This window comes from Heterocephalus glaber, unplaced genomic scaffold (assembly GCF_053883595.1).
Source record: "Heterocephalus glaber isolate CG9 unplaced genomic scaffold, H.glaber_assembly_v1.0 deba00001687, whole genome shotgun sequence".
NCBI lineage: Eukaryota > Metazoa > Chordata > Mammalia > Rodentia > Bathyergidae > Heterocephalus > Heterocephalus glaber.
In genome coordinates this window covers 13,107,937-13,126,798 of record NW_028258412.1, presented here as the reverse complement: position 1 = coordinate 13,126,798, position 18,862 = coordinate 13,107,937, and the positions used below count along the sequence as shown (strand labels likewise).

Below are 18,862 nucleotides of genomic sequence, written 5' to 3'. Positions count from 1 at the left end.
GAAGGTCGCGAGTTCAAAGCCAGGCTGGACTACACAGTGAGTTCAAGCCCAGATGAACTATATACGAAGACCTGGTGTCACCAAACAAACTTGGTCGATCAGAGACATAGCTAGGCGGCCACGATGTTGACAGTAGGGGACTGGGCTGATGCCACAGGCCACGTTACGGGGTTTCTCCACCCTCCGCGTCACAACCCCCATCAGATTTGATGCGTGTGGTAGGGAACACCAGAGAACACAGGGCCTGAGGACAAAGAATGGAGAACTCGGGTGGCGGCTCACCTGAACACACTGCTGGTAGCGCTTGAAGAGATCGGTGCACGGATCCCCGGAACCGTCCCCCTTGAGAAACTTCTCGGCAAACCAGCGATTGAAGCACTGGTCGTACTCGCGCTTCATATCAGTGCAAGCCTCTCCGACGCTGTTCATGGCGAAAGCTGTAGCCACAGAGGCGCGCTCTGATGTCATCACACTTAGACGCGTCGCTGGGCGTTGCGTTGCCGCGCAGTACGGGGGCCGAGAAGGGGAGAAATGTGGGCGCGGGCAGTGTGGCTGACCTCTCGGGGTGTGCTTGGTGGGTGCCAAGCCTTCGCCACCAAGGCGAATCCTCAGGTAAAGGCCAGCAGTATCTAGGTGGGGGTCGGAGCGGGCCCTGCCCTTGACCCAAGCTCCCCGCTTTGTTCCCCAGGAAAGCGGTCGTATCACTGCCGCTGTGATCGAGCACTTGGAGCGTCTAGCGCTTGTGGACTTTGGCAGCCGCGAAGCTGTGGCACGGCTGGAAAAAGCCATCGCCTTCGCCGACCGCCTGCGTGCAGTGGACACCGACGGAGTGGAGCCCATGGAGTCCGTACTGGAAGACAGGTAACCTTGCGGCTGGTGGCACGAAGCCTTCGCAGGCTGTGGCGCCTTTGCGGGCGTTTAAAGTGGAGATTAGGAATTTGCGCAGTCACCAGCGGTTAAGTGGCTTAATTCAGTCTTTTCATTGTGGATCCTGTCCACTCTCACTTAAAAGAGTTTTCAAGTCCTCCCAGTGTAAGTAGAAACAGAATCCGAACTCCTTGCTCCTCATCGCCTCGAAGGAAATAGTTGGCGCCTACCACACGGACGAACCGGTACTGTTGTCCTCCCTATACCCTCCACCACACTGGCTTTCTTAACTGTTTCCTTAACAAGCCAAGTTTGGTCCCTTGGTAGGATCTTCACGCTTGTCGAGCAATTTTTCTTGGATAGTTTGCTTCCAAACAGTTATGGCATTCTACATCTTTGCATGCGAACCTCAGCTCTTCTCAAGAGGCATCGACCAACCATGAACTTTTTTTTGGTACCGGGGATCGAACTCAGGAACTCAAGCTTGCCAGGCAGGCGCTATGCCGCTGAGCTAAATCCCTGGCCCAACCATGAACTCTCAATTCATTTGTCTTCCTGATATTTTTGTTACTTTACAATATGAGCTTTATTTTCTGACTTGCGTAGTGTTATTACTCCTGTTTCAAAACTTAAAATATGTGTATTTCTGACCCAGTGGTTCCCTATAGAAAGAACTGTGAAAGTACAAGATCCATGCACAAGGTGCCAGGGATATAGCTCAGAAGTACAGCATTTAAAAAGCCCTGGGTTCAATCCCCAACACCATAAAGGGGGAAAAAAGATATCCACAAATGTCCTTTGGAGAACTGTTCATAGTTGATTTGGTTCAAAAACAAAACCAAACCCAGAAACAAGCTAAATAAATGGTGAATACATCGTTATACAATGGGATGTCTGGGAGTTGTTAAAAACAATGAAACAAGTATCTTATTTTTATTTGATGTTATATCACCATACGTAACAAACACTTTGATATGGACAGGTTTCCAAGATATATTTAATAAAAAAACAAGGTCAGAATAGTATTATCAGTGCTTTATGTGCACCCTTTTATGTTCCAGTTCCATGCATTAAGTTTTGTTTCCTGAAAGAGTATGCAAGAAACTTACCAACTAGTAAGTTTTTGAAGTGGGAATGTGGAAGGAAGCTTTAACCAATGGCCTAAAACAAATGCCTAATGGGGCGAGTAAATAGTGAAGTAATGTAGTGTAGTATAATAGGGAGGGGGAAGTCACTCAAACTCAGCTTCCTTGCCTAGCATGCCAAAAGCCCAGAGTTCAGGGCATACACGCCTCCCACAGTACTGTGATTACTAAAGTCACCGCCTCTACCCACCTCTACTAATTGCTTCCAAGTCTTTTTTTTCCAGTACCAGGGATCAAACTCAGGACCTTGTGGTTGTGAGGCAGGCACAGGGCACTAAGCTAAATCCCCAGCCCTGTTTCCAAGTCTTAATTTTTTTAAGAAAATGCTCTTTTCTTTGAAACTTTCTGCCAGCAGATTTTGCTCTTGGAGCTGTCTTCTTAGGAAGGTCAGTATCATACTTAACTCAAGGATAGGGACAATCCAGAACCACCTATCCTAGTTTTTCATGAAGGTTTTAAAACTATCTCCTAACCACAAAAAGAGCTGACCTTAGTGACAACAGAAAACCAGATCTATAACCATAACCTTGTGAAACTTAAGTCTTTTTTTTTGGTACTGGGGATCGAACTCGGGTCCTTGCGCTTGCGCTGTGAAACCACTGAGCTAAATCCCTGGCCCGAAATTTAAGTCTTTTAACCCTTTCTAACCATTCTTTTCTCCAGTCTTTGATTTCTTTGGATCTTTTCTTTACTTTGCAGTCCAATGCTCAAGTCCAGAGAGGTTAACCATTTGTGTAAATACACCACTTCCAAACAGAAATCTGATGTCATCTTCTTACCCAAGTCCTTTAACTTTCTACTACTTCTTAGTAAAGACAAAAGCTTCACCATAGCCTGTAGGACATGATCTAACCTAGCATCTGCTCTTTAAAACAACAAAAAAATTCTCAGCATTTGCCAGGTGTGGTGTCATATACCTGTAATCCCAGTACTCTGGGAAGCTGAGGCAGGAGGACTGCCACCAACTTGAGGCCAACCTGATCTCTATAGTAAGAACCTGTCTCAAAAAGCAAACCAACCAACCAGCCCATCTGCTAGGCACAGTGGTATACACCTGTAATCCCATCTTCTTGGGAGGCTGAGACAGGAGGATCACAGATGAGACCAGCCTGGACAACACAGTGAGATCCTATCTCAAGCAGTTTTTCAAATGGGCTGGGGATGTAACTCAGGGATAGAGCATTTATCTAGCATGCTGAAAACCCAGGGTAGGGTGGGAAGGTGGTAGTGACAATTCTCAGTCCTTGTCCTCAACTCATCCCACCCACTCTAGTGTCTTCTTCAGGTATCAACTGCCACCTCAAGAAGTCACTGTTGTTCTGTTTGTTGCCATTTTTGTTGTTTTACACAGAACTGGAGACTAAGCTCAGGGCTTCCTGCATACAAGGCAAGGGCTCTACCACTGAGCTACTTCCCCAGCCCTTTTTTCTTTTTAATGTTTTGAGACAGGGTCTTGCTAAGTCACTAAATTGCCCAGGCCGGGCTTGAACTTGTGATCCTCCAGCCTTGGCCTCCCAAAGTATTGGGATTACAGGCCAGTAAAACAAGGCCCAACTTCATTCTTTCAGTACCTGTGGTGCACTCAAGACATTCAGTAGAGCTGGTAATCACCTGTTTATACATTTATTGGAATGTTATCTAGTTTTCTGCCCCTCTCCACATAAATGTTCCAGGGAGCACGCTGGTTTTGCTCATCATGCTCTCAGTGTTTAGCATGAATAAGGAGACACTCAGCAAATGTTTGCTGAATGGGTGTTCTGTATTAATTTCTTCAGGGAAAGGGAGAACAGCATAAAAAGAAGTCAGAATTTTCCAGGTCTTCTAGAGGGTAACTATATAGAGATAGCCATTATAAAGGGAAGAGTTTGTGAAAAAGCTTTTCTTTTTAAATAAAGACAAGGGATTTGGATTGGGTAGCTAGAATCTCAACATAGCTCTGAGTGATCTGCACACTTTTCATAAATTTGGAATCCAGTTTAGGTTAACAGTTGCCATTAAGCATTTTAATGTGACATTTTAAAGATTTTAATGCTTGAACACACTGCCTGAATCTGAAAGAGAACCTAGTAAAGTTTTAGTCATTTTAGGCTAAATTAGCTGTAAAGCTCTGACTAGCAAATAAAAATCTCTGTGCACATTAGTAACATTTTTTTTTACATGCTTTGCTAAACTTTATTATATTTACTAAAATTTTGGTTTTGTATATTCTGTAATACTAAATTGCTTGTTGGGTTTAATAGCTTCTTGCATCAGCTCCTGTAACTGTCCAATCTGTTCATCACGAAAGTCATTGAGTTTTTTCTTTTGAGAGGAAGGTGCCAAAACATGCTTTTCCAGTTGAATTTTGTCTGTTTTCATTAGCTTGTTGCCTTAATACTGCTGCATAAACCATAAGCTTTATAAATTCCACTCCTAAGTCTATATTTCAGAGCAGGGTTTCTCAAATTTAGCATACTGAGAATTCTGGATAATTTGGGTAATTCTTTGTTCTGTGGTAGGTCAGTTTTCTTGCACTGTAGGATGTTTCAAAGCATCTCCTATCTGTAACCACTAGATTATTACATTAGTAACATTTAAATCATGTGAGCTAAAAGCATTGGTGTCCTTATGTGTCAGGAACTAAGAATTTTTGTGCATTATCTCAGTTACAACATACAACTTTGGAAGGCAAATAAGTTATAGTTTAGCCAGGAATTATGGCACATGCCTACAATCTCAGCACTTCAGGAAGCCATAGGAGAATCAAGTCTAAGCCCAACCTGGGCTACATACACATACATACAGTATATATTTATTTATTTGGTTTTTTGTTTGAGACAAGGCCTCACTATATAGTTTAAGCTGGCCTTAAAATCACTATATACCCAAGGCTGGCTTCAAATTTACAGAGATTTTCCTGCCTCAGCCCTCAAAGTGCTGGAATTAGAGGCATGCACCACCACACCTGGCCATTCTGAGTTTAACGAGGAGAAACAAACAAAAAGGACTGGGAATGCAGCTCAGTGGCAGTGTCCGAGTTCAATCCCCAGTACCACCATCACCGTCACCAAAAAAAAGTTATAAAAAGGGCTGGCTGGGATATAACTCAGTAGGAAGGCCCTGGATTCAATCCCCAGTATTACACACAAGACAGAAAGAAGAGGGGAGGTGAAGTGAAGGGAGGGAAAAACAATGGAACTTGTTGGGAGTGGTAGTGCTCACCTGCACCCCAGCAGTCTGGGAGGCTCAGGCAAGAGGATCACAGGTTCGACCCCAGCCTGGGCATCTTAGTGAGATTCTGTCTCAAAGGGGGTGAGGAGGGCAAGGGATTTAGCTCAGTGGTGTCACCACCTGCCTGGCAAGTGCAAGGTCCTGAGTTTGATCCCCGGTACCAAAAAAAAGGTGGAGGGGTGAGGGGACTGGGCATGTAGTTCAGTGCAAAGGCCCTGGGTTCAATCCCTAGTAGCCCCCTCAAGACTTGGAACTCAGAGCCTCTGCTCACAAATGCCACTCTAGATATGCCAGCTGAAGTCAACTCCTTAAGTGCATCTGACTGAAGCCAAATACTTCATTCAGTGCTTAGGGTGTCCCTCAAAGCCTCTGCTCCACCACCTTTTGGCACTACTGGGGATTGAACCCAGGGCCTTCTAGAATGCTGGGATGACAGGTGTACCACCACACCTAGCAACTGAAATCACTCTTAAATCAATTGGCTCCCATTCCAGTCTATGTACAACTAGATTTGGAGAAAAAAAGGCTTGCAGATGGAAGTAGAGTGGCATCCAGAGGTACTACTGCCAATCAGTCCAAGGGCTGCCAAACTTCTCTATGCTGCTACAGCATTTCCATGCCTTTTAAAAAGCAGTATTTTCTGCCAGGCATGTGGTGCAGGCCTGTAAGGCCAGCACTCTGGAAAACTAAGAATTCCCAATTTGAGCCCAGCCTGGACAACATGGCAAGACCCTCCTGGCTTTAATCTCCAGAGTCTCACACACACACCCCCACAAGAAAAACTGACCTGAAGAGCTTGTCCTGCCCTCCGATATTTTATATGAGTCTAAGGTCCAGGAAACTTAAGCAACTTGCTAACCTTAGGTCTTTTTTGTAGGTTTAATAGCCTGTGATGAATAAGGCTAGGGATGGTGGCACACACCTGAAATCCCACTTACTTGGGAGGCTGAGGCAGAAGGATCACAGGTTCAAGGCCAACTGGGCAGCACAATGAGAAGTTGTCTCCAAAAAAATAAATAGGGAGGTATGGGCCTATTCTAGGAATAAACCCACTATAAAGAGGAATTAAGTAGAAATGTATAGTGTTGAAAGGGTTAATCTCTTCTAGAAATATCATAGGACCTGATTACCAAATGACTGAAAAAAAAATTAATTGCTTTTACAATCTACAGTTAGAGTGGCCCATACCTGTAATCCTAGCACTCAGGAGGCTGAGGCAGGAGGATTGCCTCAAGTGCTATGAGTTTGTTGTGTACAGGAATGCTACTAATTTTTGAGTGCTAACTTTTTATCCAGCTACACTACTGAATTTGGTTATTAAGTGTAGAGGCCAGCTTGGGCTCTGCATAGTGAGTTGAAGGCCAGTCTGAACTACTACATAGTGAGACCATCTCAAAAACCAAACAGAAGCCGGGGATTTAGCTCAGTGGTTTCGCTGGCTGCTGCACAAGCGCAAGGACCAGAGTTCGATCCCCCGTACCAAAAAAAAAAAAACCAAACAAAAAAATAAAATGCACAAACATACTGTGAATGAGTGATGGCCTGAAGTATACTCAGAAAAGAGCACGTGCTACTGAGTACACACTTCTTAATGCCATGGGAATGTAGTATCAGATCTTACTTTTTAATATTACATTTGATTTCAGCAATCTCATAAAGCATTCTACAAATAAGGAAACAAACAAATAAGAATATGTAATTGTAGCACTAGGAATGTGAATTTAGCTGTGACTTGGAAGCCTAAGCTTATAGCCATTTTGTTACACTGTCTAGCAGAAACAAAGTCTAGAAGTCCATGGGTCATCTTTGAATGGTACAATTACAGATTTTTATTTTTTGCCCTTTAAGTTGTCTTAAGTGAATACATAATCCTTGGTTATAAACACCCAAAGGACAACTCTTTTTTTTGACAAATTTAAGGTCTGGAAAGATCATTCTTTCTCTTTTCTCAAGGCATTTAAGACAGTGGGGGATCCTTGAATAGACTCAAGCTCTCTGCTCTTCTATCATGAATTTATTGTGCTTAGCTCTGGGCTGGGTACCAGGATTCCTTTTCTTTTCCTGAAAGAATCTTATGCTGACAACTCAGCCCTCCTATACAGGTAGCCTTTGCACAGGTGTTTATGTCACATTCCTGCCCCTCTGTGACATGACTCAATCCCATTAGGGTTAGCTGTAGTCTGCCACGCTCACAGTAGAAAGCTTGATTCCTCTGCTGATTTCCAACCCCCCCCCCTTTTTTTTTTAGCTCAACTCAAACACGCTCAGACCTCTGTTCAGGCATTTTTTTGGCTTCAAACAAGGGTGAGGCTTCATGTTCTTGTGCAAGTTCCTGTTAGCCATCTTGATACTTTACGAAAGCTACTAGACCCAAGTAACAATTGGAGATCCTTTAACTATTTGTGGTGTATCTTGCTCAACAATAAGCACTTGTAATATTCACCCAAGTGGCTGTGGTGAAAGCAGCATTCATCTTTGGGGCATCAGAAAGGGCTCAGGTTAGGAGTCAACATCCTTAAGCAGGTCACTCTTGAGCAAGCTTTCTCCCGCAATGCTTAGATGTCAAGCTTCCTCTTTCACCCAAGCATGCTGTGCTGCAGCCTTCTGCACACCCTGCCCTTCTCTGAACCTGATGAGCTCTTGCTTTGGGATCCACACTGCTGGTGCTTCCTAGAAGTTGTTTCCCATCCACCACCAGCTATTTCTTGCACTTTCACAATGACATCACCTATTCTGAGTTCATGCTTCTCACCCAGGCTAGGCTAGATATCCTTTCTAAGTGCCCTGGCAGGCTGTACCTACTTCTGTTAAAATTTAACAATTGTATGCTAATTTCTTTTTCATTTGTCTCCACCCAGATGTAACCTGCTCCTAGTAATCATCCAAAAATATCTGTTAAATATATCCTGAGATGTAATTACCACTTACCTCAGTTATCAGGAGACTTTTATAAACTGCAGATGATGGGTGGAGGGGATGAAGGGAGGGCAGGGAAATGGGGAAAAAATAAGAACTAAGATACATCATGTAAAGGTACGAGATCCTAATGATGAATGTAATTTTATTGTATACCTAAAATGTACCAATAAACTTAATGAAAAAAAAACTATAGATGGTTATTTGGTCTACTCTTGACCATAGCTCTTGTGTGTTGGAGTTGTGACCTAACTCAGGACTGTGCTGTTCCTTTCAACCACTGGGACCTTCTCTACCATGCCCTAGAAGCACCATTCTCTGAGAAGGTAAACCTTTAATTTCTGGGTTTTGCAGATGTCTATACTTGAGATCTGACAATGTTGCAGAAGGCAACTGTGCTGAAGAACTACTACAAAACTCCCATTGCGTCGTGGAGGAGTATTTTGTGGCCCCCCCAGGTATGTGTTGCCCAGAGTGGTTTTAACAGAATAGTCCAGATAGTCACAAGGTGACCTAAGGAATGAAGTAGGAACTATGAGGTCACAGATGCTATGTGGATAAAGATGCTGTGAAGGCACTTGGAAAAAAAGAAAGTGCATACAGATGGTGGCATTAAGATGAGATTACAGCCGGGCTTGGTGGCGCACACCTGTAATCCCAACACTCGGGAGGCTGAAGCAGGAGGATCCCCGTGAGCTGGAGACTAGCCTGGACGACATAAGGCCAGCCTGAACTACATAGCGAGACCCTCAAAAAACAAAAGAAAAAAAGACAGCATTAGAGTCTAGGTATCACAGTTACCCCCAGGGGCCACTCAGTTATAGAATGAAAAAAAGTGGGACTGGAGAAGTATACAGCAGGTGGCAAATCTGTAGCCAGAGCACTGGAGCTTTGCCTAAAGGGACAGTTGGCATTCACTGCTTCTCTTTTGGTGCCAGGAAGGAATATGAGACCAATTTCCCAGAGAACCCACATATCTGACATTTTGTATGTTACTTCCCAAGTTTTAAGTGTTGAAAACCAATTCAAATTAAAAACAAAACCTGTGGCCAAACAAGACATACCTGGCTTCCAGCAATCTGGGCAGCTGAGGCAGGAAAACTGCCAAGTTTTACCCTGGGCAGCTTAGTAGGACCCTGTCTAAATTTTTAAGGAAAGAGTGCTGGGGATGTAGCTCAGTGCAAAGGCTCTGGGGTCAATTCCCACAGTGGGGTGGGGAGAGCACAAACTGACAATCAGCCCAAAAAAGGCTGTGAGACTTTGGTTTGTATTGTCTGGAATGGAGACCTGTATCTTTAACCTCACTGTAAAATTTTTAAAAGGAAGCTTGGAAAGAATTCTTGAAGCTGGAACATGGTGGCACATATCTGTAATCCCAGCACTCTGGGAGACTGAGGCAGGAAGATCTTAAATTCAAGCCCATTCTGGGCAATTTAGTTAGACTATCTCAAAATCTTAAAAACTTTAAAAAGGGCTTTGGGTGTAGTTCAGTGCATAGGCCCTGGGTTCAATTCCTATTTACCATCCCACCCCCAAAAAAGCCCTAGCTCTGGCCCACTAGTAAAATCCAGAACCTTATTTAAGTAGATGGGTTTTTTTTTTTGGTACCGGGGATTGAACTTGGGTCCTTGCGCTTGCATAAGTAGATGGTTTTTATCTCCTGTGCAGATGGGTAGAGCTATTGCACTCCCTGGGCATTTAGGTTTTTTAATAATCTTCTGGAATAGGGACTCGCTGTAGATCAGGTTGGCCTTGAATTCATTATGTAGTACAGGCTGGCATCAAACTTATGAAGATCCTCCTGCCTCAGCCTCCTGGGTGCTGTGATTACAGGCATGCACCACCACACCCAGCTTAGAAGCTCTAGATCAGTGATGGTGAACCTTTTAGAGCTTTCAATGATATAAACAGCCCACTGTGGCATTTGTGCCGAAGGTTTACCACCACTGCTCTAGTTCAAGGATGTGAAGGGAGGCAAGCAAACCAAAGCTAAATACTACATGCCTCTGGTTCCCGTGTTAACTGGAGAGAAGATTTTGTAATCCCACCATCTCAGAGCACAACAGTTACTGCTTTAGCAGATATACCTGTTGATCATATATACTATCTCCCAAATAGAACCTTATTAGTCTTTTCTTCCAATTCTACCTGCATATAGATGGCAATTTAACCTGTTTCTACTCCTTACTGAAAAGTGCATTAATTTAGCTGTACTTAGCTAACTATACTTATTTTGACCAACTCAGCAGAACTCGGCTATAACATTCTTTCTTTTTTTCTTTTTGGTACTGTGGATTGAACTCAGGACCTTGTGCTTTCAAGGCAGGCAGTGGAACCACTGAGGTAAACCCCTGGCCCTATAACAGTCTTTCTTATTATTTTCAAACAGGTAATATCTCTTTACCAAAGCTGGATGAAAAAGAGCCCTTCCTACACAGCTGAGTAGCTCTTCTGGGAAGAGGGTACCCTGTAAGCACATGGAAGCGCAATGGTGCTATTTTACTATAAATTCTAATGGTCCTTTCTTCAGTCACCTGAAAAATACGGATGCTCAAGCAAGTCTTAGTAACTTAACTCTTCCAAAGTCAGAATTGGCAAACTCTAGCCAAAACATTATCTTACTGTATCCTGAACCTTCCCTTAAAAGACTGTCTACCAAATGGATGTAAGTGAACTTTTCTGTTTATATATTCGACAGATAAAAGCATCAGATCACAGTTACAGCCTAAGCTGTCATTGTTAATTGCTGACTGCACTAACTTGAGTGGCGTTATTTTTACCAAACATACTGTACTTATATTTGTTCCTGGGTCCCTACTTTATTCACAGCAGATAGCTAACTTTCTGCTAAGGTCTCAACAGTGTTTAAATACTACAGAGCCACCCTCCACCCCACAAAGTGATTATATGCAAATGGAACCACACCTATAGTTTTTCTTTCGGAAATGAGAACTTACCATAAAAATACCCCTGAGCCTATTTTCAGCCACCTTCCCTTTTTTTTTTTAAAAGGCATTTAATTTACAAAGTCAGGCTTGAATTATAAGGAAAACCCTAGACTTGCCATTGGAGTTGAAATTCTTGGGCCACCACTATAACAACTATCATCTCCAAGTAAAACTATGTATTTCTGTTTCTTACAAACTGGGTTCAAGTTACTTTGAAAACAAAATGATTTTTTTTTTAAACCAGTGTATCTGTTAGGTGAAATCTATATACTTAATCAAGGACAACCACACATGTCAATTACTAAACGTTTAAAATATATTTCTAAACAGAATGGGCCAACTCAGTCACAGTAGCTGCTGTTCTCTCCATAGCAGAGCAACCCACAAAGACCCAGCACTGATTTTTTTTTCCCCATAATCAGGGGTGAAAAATATACAACTTGTTTCTGAACCAAAACCACAATGCCTGCAGTTTAAAACATTTCACTGCTAATATGGCGCTGGTAGAAATTATGTAGTTTTTTCCCTTAAAAAAAATTTTAAAAAATTTCCTAAGACACTAAATCATCAATCTGGAATGTAGATTCTGAGCACAAAGCAGCTCAGGTCATCTAAAAAATAAAGAAAAAACTCCCATCACCTGTCTCAGTAGGGTCTGAAAGGAGAGAAGTAGTGTGGGGAACCCCTGCTTTGGTATGGAGAGTCACGGCCCCTTGACCCAGACCGAGACCGTGAATAGCCATAGCTGGTGCTTCTCTCAGGATAAACTCGGATGTAGGAAGTTTCACCCTGAAATTCAAACAAAGAGTAAATGAATAAATAAAGAGAAGAAAAACCAAATCAACATCTATCCTAGCTGTTTAATAGTAAAGATGATTGTGTTGAGCACTTACTATGTGTCTGCCACTGTTACCTATATTTCATTAAACCCTCACTAGTTTATGGAAGTAGATAATCATTATCCCATTTCAAAAAGGAGGAAAACTAAGCCTTAAGTTTTTTCATTTGCCCAAGATCATCTTATGGAAGAAGCTAACCTGTATTCAACATCTCCTAGATGTCAGGACAAGACTTTAGTTATTCTCATAGGTTAGCTTCCTGGCATGTCTTGTGACCGCACTATTATATAGCCATTTTGGATATAGACCATTTAGGGTTCAGAGTACCAGCTCAGCTAAGAAATTAATGTTATAGCCGCCTGCCTCGAAAGCCCAAGGACCCGAGTTCGAACCCCAGTACCAAAAAAGAAAAAGAAATTAATGTTATGGGTCCAGGGATTTAGCTTAATGGTGCCTCCGCAAGCGCAAGCCGCCTGCCTCGCAAGTGCGAGGTCCTGAGTTCAATCCCTGGTACCAAAAAAAAAAAAAAAGAAAGAAATTAATGTTATGTCCAGGCTTGCCTGATTCCAGGCCCTCTGCCCTCAGCAACATTCTCAGAAGATCCAAAGATGCTAAGTTAAAGAAGCTAAATGGTTTTGGATTCACCCATAGTGAAACCCTCCCTCGAAGTATACTGAGGACCAGCTGCTCTTCTGTTTCAAATTCAAGTCCTAGAAGACAGCCTGAGCAAAAGCACTGCGTAAGCCTTGCAAGGACTATTCTCTAAGCCAATGATGGCAAAGCTTTTAGAGCTTTTAATGATACAAACAGCCCAATGTGGCACGAATGCCACAGGTTTCCCACCACTGCTCTAAGCCATAAAACTAGGGACTATATGAACCCTCAGAAAAATAAAAAAGTCTAGAGATGTGTTCCCCAGCTATCCATAAACACCACAGCAACTCAAGACAGATAAGAAAAAAACCAAAACAATGTCCAATTAGTGTTTGAAAGGATCCAAAGTACCAGCTACTTTCCTAAAGAAAAGGACATCAAGGGGCTGGGGATTTAGCACAGTGGCACCATGCCTGCCTCAAAAGCGAAAGGTCCCAAGTACTGGGAAAATAAAGACACCAAGAGGGCCGGGGATGTAGTTCAGTGGTTCTGGCGCCTGCCTCACAAGCAGAAGGACCGGAGTTCGATCCCCAGTACCAAAAAAAAAAAAAAGACACCAAGAAACCCCAGCTAGGTGTGGTGGCACATATGACAAATTCCCTGGCTCTGTTCACTTAAAGTGTTCACTTTAATAGTACCATGAGGTAATCAAATGGCAAGTGCATGACCTGCTACTTCTGTCAGTAGCTACTGTTGCTACTACAGTATTGCTGGGTTAGGTTCTGGGAGTGTGACCTGAGAGCAGCTCAGTAAAAGGTAGGGACCCACCTCATGAGAGCGAAATTTGGTGTCATCCAGTTTACGCAGGGCATATTCCATATCTTCTTTTCTGAGATACTCAACCATCCCCATTCCATCCTTTTGCACATCTGCATAACAGACATCTCCAGCTTCTCGCATGTGATCTTTCAGGTCCTGCCAGCTGCCTGATGGAGGAAGTCCTAGGCACAGAGAACACAACAACCCACATCCTTCAGCCATGTTAACTGCCCTGTTAAGAGCCACCTGGGCCGAGTATTTAGCTCAGTGGTTCCACCACCTGTCTCAAAAGCGCAAGGTTCTGAGTTTGATCCCCAGTACAAAAAAAAAAAAAAAAAGAGCCACCAATTCTATGTCTCTTCTCTGTGGAACACAAAAGCAGAGAGAAGCACTGAAGCATGTATGGCATACCACCTCAAGAAGCTGGTTCTGGGCTAATCTTCTAGAGACCAAAACCTTCCCAGCAGAGCATCTTATTTATAGGTTTGACATCTCTGAGAATTCACCTTTTCCTTTGTCCTTCAGTCAGTGCCAAACTCCCAAAACCAAATTCCAATCTTTTCCAATATGAAGTTTATTAGCACTAATTACTTCTTACCTGACCAGGTTTCCCAGGACATGGAATTTGAAAGCAGCCAACTAAGTAAAGCATAGCCAAAGGTAACAACACAACAACAAAAATATAAAAAATGTTTTCTTATAGGAGTGAACGACTGACAAACTTCCTCTTAAGAGATCACCAATATTCTTCACTATAGTGGGGGAAAAGGTAATATTCAGACACTAAAACTAGTTGGGAGTCATACAACCCTACCTGATGTCATGAAAGGGAAATGTGCTCCTGCTCTCACAGGCTGTGTTTACCGCTCAAGCTCAGGACTTCAGCCATTTCCTAATAGTTTTCTAAGCAGGATTTCAGAGCAGCATGAAGAGGAAAAAGAAAGTATGTATGACATCCTGAAGGAGGGAACAGAGTTCTGGGGTTAAGAAATTATAGAAGGATACAAGGTAGGCAGAGACTATCACTCTTAAGCACTTGGAAATCTGCTGTGTTGTGGGAAATTCATTCACATCCTAAAAAGATGCCATGCTGCTCAATACATCTCACTCCAGTAGGGCCGTAAAATTTGCCTGCATTGTGCAGAAGTTCCCAGTATTAGTATTTCCCACTGTAATAAAATTTCAAAAACACATAAACTTCTGAGCTTAGCATTTTATCACTTGTTAACACTAGACAGAAATATTCTATACTTGCCTAAATAATCTACAAGATTCCAAGTTGTGGGGTTTTCTTTGGTTGGTTTTTCTTTTTGATTCAATCCCCAAACCACCACAAAATCTAGCCTTTTTCAGGATCCAAAGTTTGGTGAGTTGTTCAAATCTGGCTCTTGTAATAAGTATCTTTCTAGCAAGGGTGATACCAAGGTATGTTCCAAAAGAAAATGTCTTTAGAATCCCAGATGAAAGGATTTTGCCATCACCTTTCCTTCTCACCAAGAGAAAAACCCCTTAACAAGAAACACATTTATGTTCCAGACCAGGCGTTGGTGGCGCATACCTGTAATCCAGCACTTGGGAGGCTGAGGCAGAAGTTCAAGGCCAGCCTGAACTACACGGCTAGAGATCTTGTGTTTAAAAACAAAAACAAAAAAACAAAACCCACCAAAAAACAAAAATGTTCTACCAAGGCTGGACTAGTAATACAAGCTCAATTTGCAGGACACTGGTAAGCCAGAGCAGGGTTTCCAGCTGTCACTGTGCACAGGTTATTGAAAAGAAAGCCCATATATGTCACATGCTGAATAAACAGCTAACGTTCCTTAGAGGCCAGACTAAGTAGTTTACGTGCAGCATCTCATTCAGTTTGAAAGGAACCATACCTGAAACAAGAACTCGGAAATCAGATCTTCTTGTAGGAGGCCCAGTCCTCCCACCACGGGGCCACCCACCCCGACCTCCGTAAGTCCTGGGGAACTCCACACGAAGCCGACACTGGCCATAATCATAACCATTTCTTCCATAAATTGCATCCTCAGCATCTCTGCAAAGAAGTTTAGAGTTAGTGCTACCCAAGAGGATCAATGTTCCCAGTGAGGGACACAAGGAAAGGGAAGAGTAACAGCAAAACAAACCAAAGCCAAAATCTTATACTTGTGCTTTGGTTGAAAACTTCACGGTGAATTAAACTTTACAACGGTCGTACACATGGTTTTCTAGCTATCAAGTGATAATGGACTGACAAGACCAAAAAAAAAATAAATAAATAATAGATGGGTAAACAGATTACTTATAAGAGGACTAATTCAGAGAAAAAGTAAACTGTTGACAGGGCCGGGGATTTAGCTCACTGGTTTCACCGCCCGCTGCGCAAGTGCAGGGACCCGAGTTTGATCCCTGGTACCCCTCCCCCCCAAAAGTAAACTGTTGACAGATTATTACTAGCCCTTAAAATTCTTCCATAAAGCCCAGTGTCATAAAGCTTACAGAAAGAAAACTCCTTTTAAAAAAATCTCAGGAGGGTCGGGGATGTAGCTCAGTGGTGCAGCATCTGCTTGCCTACCGAAAGGTCCTGAGTTCAGTTCCTGTTATCAGAAAAAAAAATCTCAGGGCCAGGAATTTAGCTTAGTGGCACCAAGCCTACCTCACAAGCACAAGGTCCTCAGTTTGATCCCTGGAACCGAAAGAAAGAAAGAAAAAAAATCTCAGGGAAAAAAGGCAGCTCAGGAGAAATGCAAAGATGTGTTTAGTGATGAAAACTCATACTCCTTGGGCTGGGGATTTAGCTCAGTGGTTCTGGCGCCTGCCTCGAAAGCACAAGGTCCCGAGTTTGATCCCTGGTACCAAAATAAAGAAAGAAAGAAAAGAAAAGAAACCCAACTCCTTTAAGTGTAACTTCTCACCAAGGTTTGGAGTACACTGTACAAACCACTGGGTATGATTTCACCAAGAGGAAATTTTTTTTTTAAATTTTTTTTAGTGGGTGCTAGGGATCAAACTCTAGGCCTCTTACCTGATAGGGAAGTGCTGTATCACTGAGTTACATCCCCAGACCAAGAAGCAAAGCAAGGGATTCATTCTGTTATGGGCACACAATTGCTTACCAACATTCTAGGCCTAAATGTAGCAAGACCACATCCAGAGCAACTTGCTAAGGTTTCAGAGCAAATTGTGAATACAAATTGACTCGAATTCAAACCATTCTTCAACCACTTAGTTTTTACCTAAGGCTAAGTGCTTATTCAAATTTTTACATCTCTAACATAAGCTACAAGCCCATCTCACCGGCTTGTTAGGATTAAATAAGATACTAACGTGTACAGTACTTGGTTTGAAACTTGTCACATCATGGTATCAAAATACAGCTTTTCTGATAAGAAAGAACTAAGGGGGAAAATAACAATGTAATTCATCCTACAGCAAGTATGTATTCTATCTTGAATCTTACTAGCCAATCTTATCAACAACCCTCCATATCCTTAAATTCCTCATCTGTAACAAAGTGTGGTTAACAGTACCTACCTTGTAGTTTGTTGAAAATGGTAAATACACAACATGGTCCTTCCACACAGGAGGATGGGGCAACCCATTTGGGACCCCTCCTGTCTCTCAGGAGAGATTCCTATTTCCCAATAAATTTTCCTACTCTTAAAACACACACACAATGGATGTTACTAGTTAGAGCACAGTTTTCTCCCATTTAAATGTAAAAATACCTAGTTCCACTTCTGAGGCAAATGTTGAGACACACAGAATGAGTCCTCAGTGTAGCCATCAAAAAAACCTCTGGGAGCCTGCTGTGCAAGCGCAAGGACCCGAGTTCAATCCCCGGTACCAAAAAAAAACAAACCTCAGAAAGAAAAAAAAACACCTCAGTGTAGGGACTGGCCTTGTGGCACATGCCTGTAATCCCAGCACTGGGGAGGGTGAGGAGAATCACAGCTAGTTGGAGGCCGGCCTGGATTACATGGCGAGTTCAAAGTAACCTGAACTATATAGTGAAACCCTGTCTCAAAAAGGAAAAAAAAAAAAAAAAAAAGCCCGGCCATGATGGCAGCAAGTCTGTAAACCCAGCACTCAAGAGGCTGAAGCAGGTGGATCGCTGTGAGTTCGAGACCAGCCTGGGCTATACAGTGAGTTCAAGCCCAGCCTCAACTGCATAGTGAGACCCTGCCTCCAAAAAACAAAAACAAACCAAAAAAACCAAAAAACAAAACACCTCAGAACGCTGCCTGCCACTTTGACCTCAGCCGCTCTTTTGGCCCTATCAATACCTCCACCCCAGGCAAGCAGGACACGCTACAGATAACGCTGGCAGTGGGGCAGAAGTGAAGCCTTCCTCTAAACCATGCCTCAAAAACGGTACACTAACACCGAGTGCAGCGATCAACTGCAGTTTTGAAAGTTCCTGGTCCAGAACGGGATATGGTGGCGGGAACTACAGAGTCTCTGTCTCCAAAAATAAAAGTTGCTGGTCCTTTTACGGCATAAGGGCCAACAATGTTTGCAGAATCACCAAAGCGCCAGTAAAGGTACCAGACTCCACAACTCTGGGGCCTCTAACATCTGGCAGGCCTCCCTAAGAGGAGAATGAAACCTCCCTCAGGCTGCCTGAGGAGTCTCCTCAGGTCCTTCTTTCCCAAGCGCCGGACTCCGGTTCTGCGCGGAGCGGTGCGCGCAGGTGGAGGCGGGTTCCACCAGAGACCCCTTTACACCCCACTCCCAAAGGCACCACAACCTCGCTGGCCGCTCCCCCTAACCGGAGTTCGGGCCACTTTTCCCGTTAGTTTTCCCCAAGGCTGGTTTGGGGCCCGAGGTATCCGAGGCCGGGGCCGCTTCCCCTTCTCAGGGCGACTCCCCAGCCGCGAGTACGAGCGCGCTAATTTTCCCCACCCCGAGGCGCGATTGAGCGGGCTCTGGCCCTCCAAAGGCTCAGGTTTTGTGTTTTAAAGTAAAATAATAATAAAGGAAATGACGACGGAGCAGGGGACCGCCCGAAACCCGCGAGAAGAGGCCGCCTCGTCCACCCGGGGGCGCCGCGAGGGGGGTCTGCGCTGAGGGGGAGGGGAGGCCAGACGGGCGGGAAGAGGGGACCGGAGGGAAGGCCCGGGAACCGGCCTGCAGGCGGGCGGAGCCGTCGGGGGCCTCACCGGGGGTCCTCGAAGCGCACGAAGGCGAAGGGCACAAGGCCGTGTCGGTTCTTGAGCTCGATCTCGCGGATGCGACCGTACTTGTAGAACAGGTCCTCCAGGTCCTTCTCGCGCACGTCTGTCGGAAGGTTCCCCACGTAGATGCGCCCGTCGCCCTCGCCTCCGCGCTCGTCCGCCCAACCCGACATCCGCACCGCCCGACGCCGCGGGCCCGCCGCAGCTCAAGTCGCGCCGCTGCCGCCTCAGCTCAGGTCCTCCCAGAGCGTCCCCGCGAGCTCGGAGGCGCTCAGCCGCACTGCATTGTGGGAACGTGGAACGGAAGCGAAAGGATCGGCGGAGGCTACAAGAATCCTCTTAAAGGGGACGCAGCCGTGATA

At 44.1% G+C, this 18,862-nt stretch overlaps 2 protein-coding genes across 5 annotated transcripts; one reads left to right on the top strand and one right to left on the bottom strand.

The window, feature by feature from the left end:
• Positions 1–466: 466 nt before the first annotated feature.
• Positions 467–10,855, top strand: Gatc (glutamyl-tRNA amidotransferase subunit C). 2 transcript variants are annotated; one of them, XM_004843663.4, is made up of 4 exons: positions 467–612; positions 689–861; positions 8,493–8,596; positions 10,528–10,855. In XM_004843663.4, exons 1-4 carry the CDS (start codon positions 532–534, stop codon positions 10,578–10,580), a joined length of 411 nt encoding a protein of 136 aa, XP_004843720.1. In that variant the 5' UTR covers positions 467–531; the 3' UTR covers positions 10,581–10,855. The 2 variants fall into 2 exon arrangements, with proteins under 2 accessions (XP_004843720.1, XP_021113010.1); XM_021257351.2 differs by having other exon boundaries at positions 10,444–10,855.
• On the bottom strand, positions 7,023–18,808 carry Srsf9 (serine and arginine rich splicing factor 9). 3 transcript variants are annotated; one of them, XM_087198207.1, is made up of 6 exons: positions 18,486–18,808; positions 15,980–16,009; positions 15,219–15,379; positions 13,348–13,520; positions 11,727–11,875; positions 7,023–8,886 (listed from the first exon to the last, which is right to left on the bottom strand). In XM_087198207.1, exons 1-5 carry the CDS (start codon positions 18,671–18,673, stop codon positions 11,732–11,734), a joined length of 696 nt encoding a protein of 231 aa, XP_087054333.1. In that variant the 5' UTR covers positions 18,674–18,808; the 3' UTR covers positions 7,023–8,886; positions 11,727–11,731. The 3 variants fall into 3 exon arrangements, with proteins under 3 accessions (XP_087054333.1, XP_004843723.1, XP_004843721.1); XM_004843666.4 differs by lacking the exon at positions 15,980–16,009 and having other exon boundaries at positions 18,486–18,785; XM_004843664.4 differs by lacking the exons at positions 7,023–8,886; positions 15,980–16,009 and having other exon boundaries at positions 11,381–11,875; positions 18,486–18,785.
• Between the last annotated feature and the right edge of the window lie 54 nt (positions 18,809–18,862).

Excerpts from the sequence above, each read along its gene's own strand:
- Srsf9 (XM_087198207.1), bottom strand. The coding sequence starts at position 18,673 with ATGTCGGGTTGGGCGGACGAGCGCGGAGGCGAGGGCGACGGGCGCATC. Across the intron at positions 16,010-18,485 it reads GTGCGCTTCGAGGACCCCCG|GGATCAAACTGAGGACCTTG; the intron begins GTGAGGCCCCCG and ends TTTCGGTTCCAG. Across the intron at positions 11,876-13,347 it reads CCAAATTTCGCTCTCATGAG|GGTGAAACTTCCTACATCCG; the intron begins GTGGGTCCCTAC and ends TTTGAATTTCAG.
- Gatc (XM_021257351.2), top strand. The coding sequence starts at position 532 with ATGTGGGCGCGGGCAGTGTGGCTGACCTCTCGGGGTGTGCTTGGTGGG. Across the intron at positions 613-688 it reads CCACCAAGGCGAATCCTCAG|GAAAGCGGTCGTATCACTGC; the intron begins GTAAAGGCCAGC and ends TTTGTTCCCCAG. Across the intron at positions 8,597-10,443 it reads GTATTTTGTGGCCCCCCCAG|GACCTTGTGCTTTCAAGGCA; the intron begins GTATGTGTTGCC and ends GATTGAACTCAG.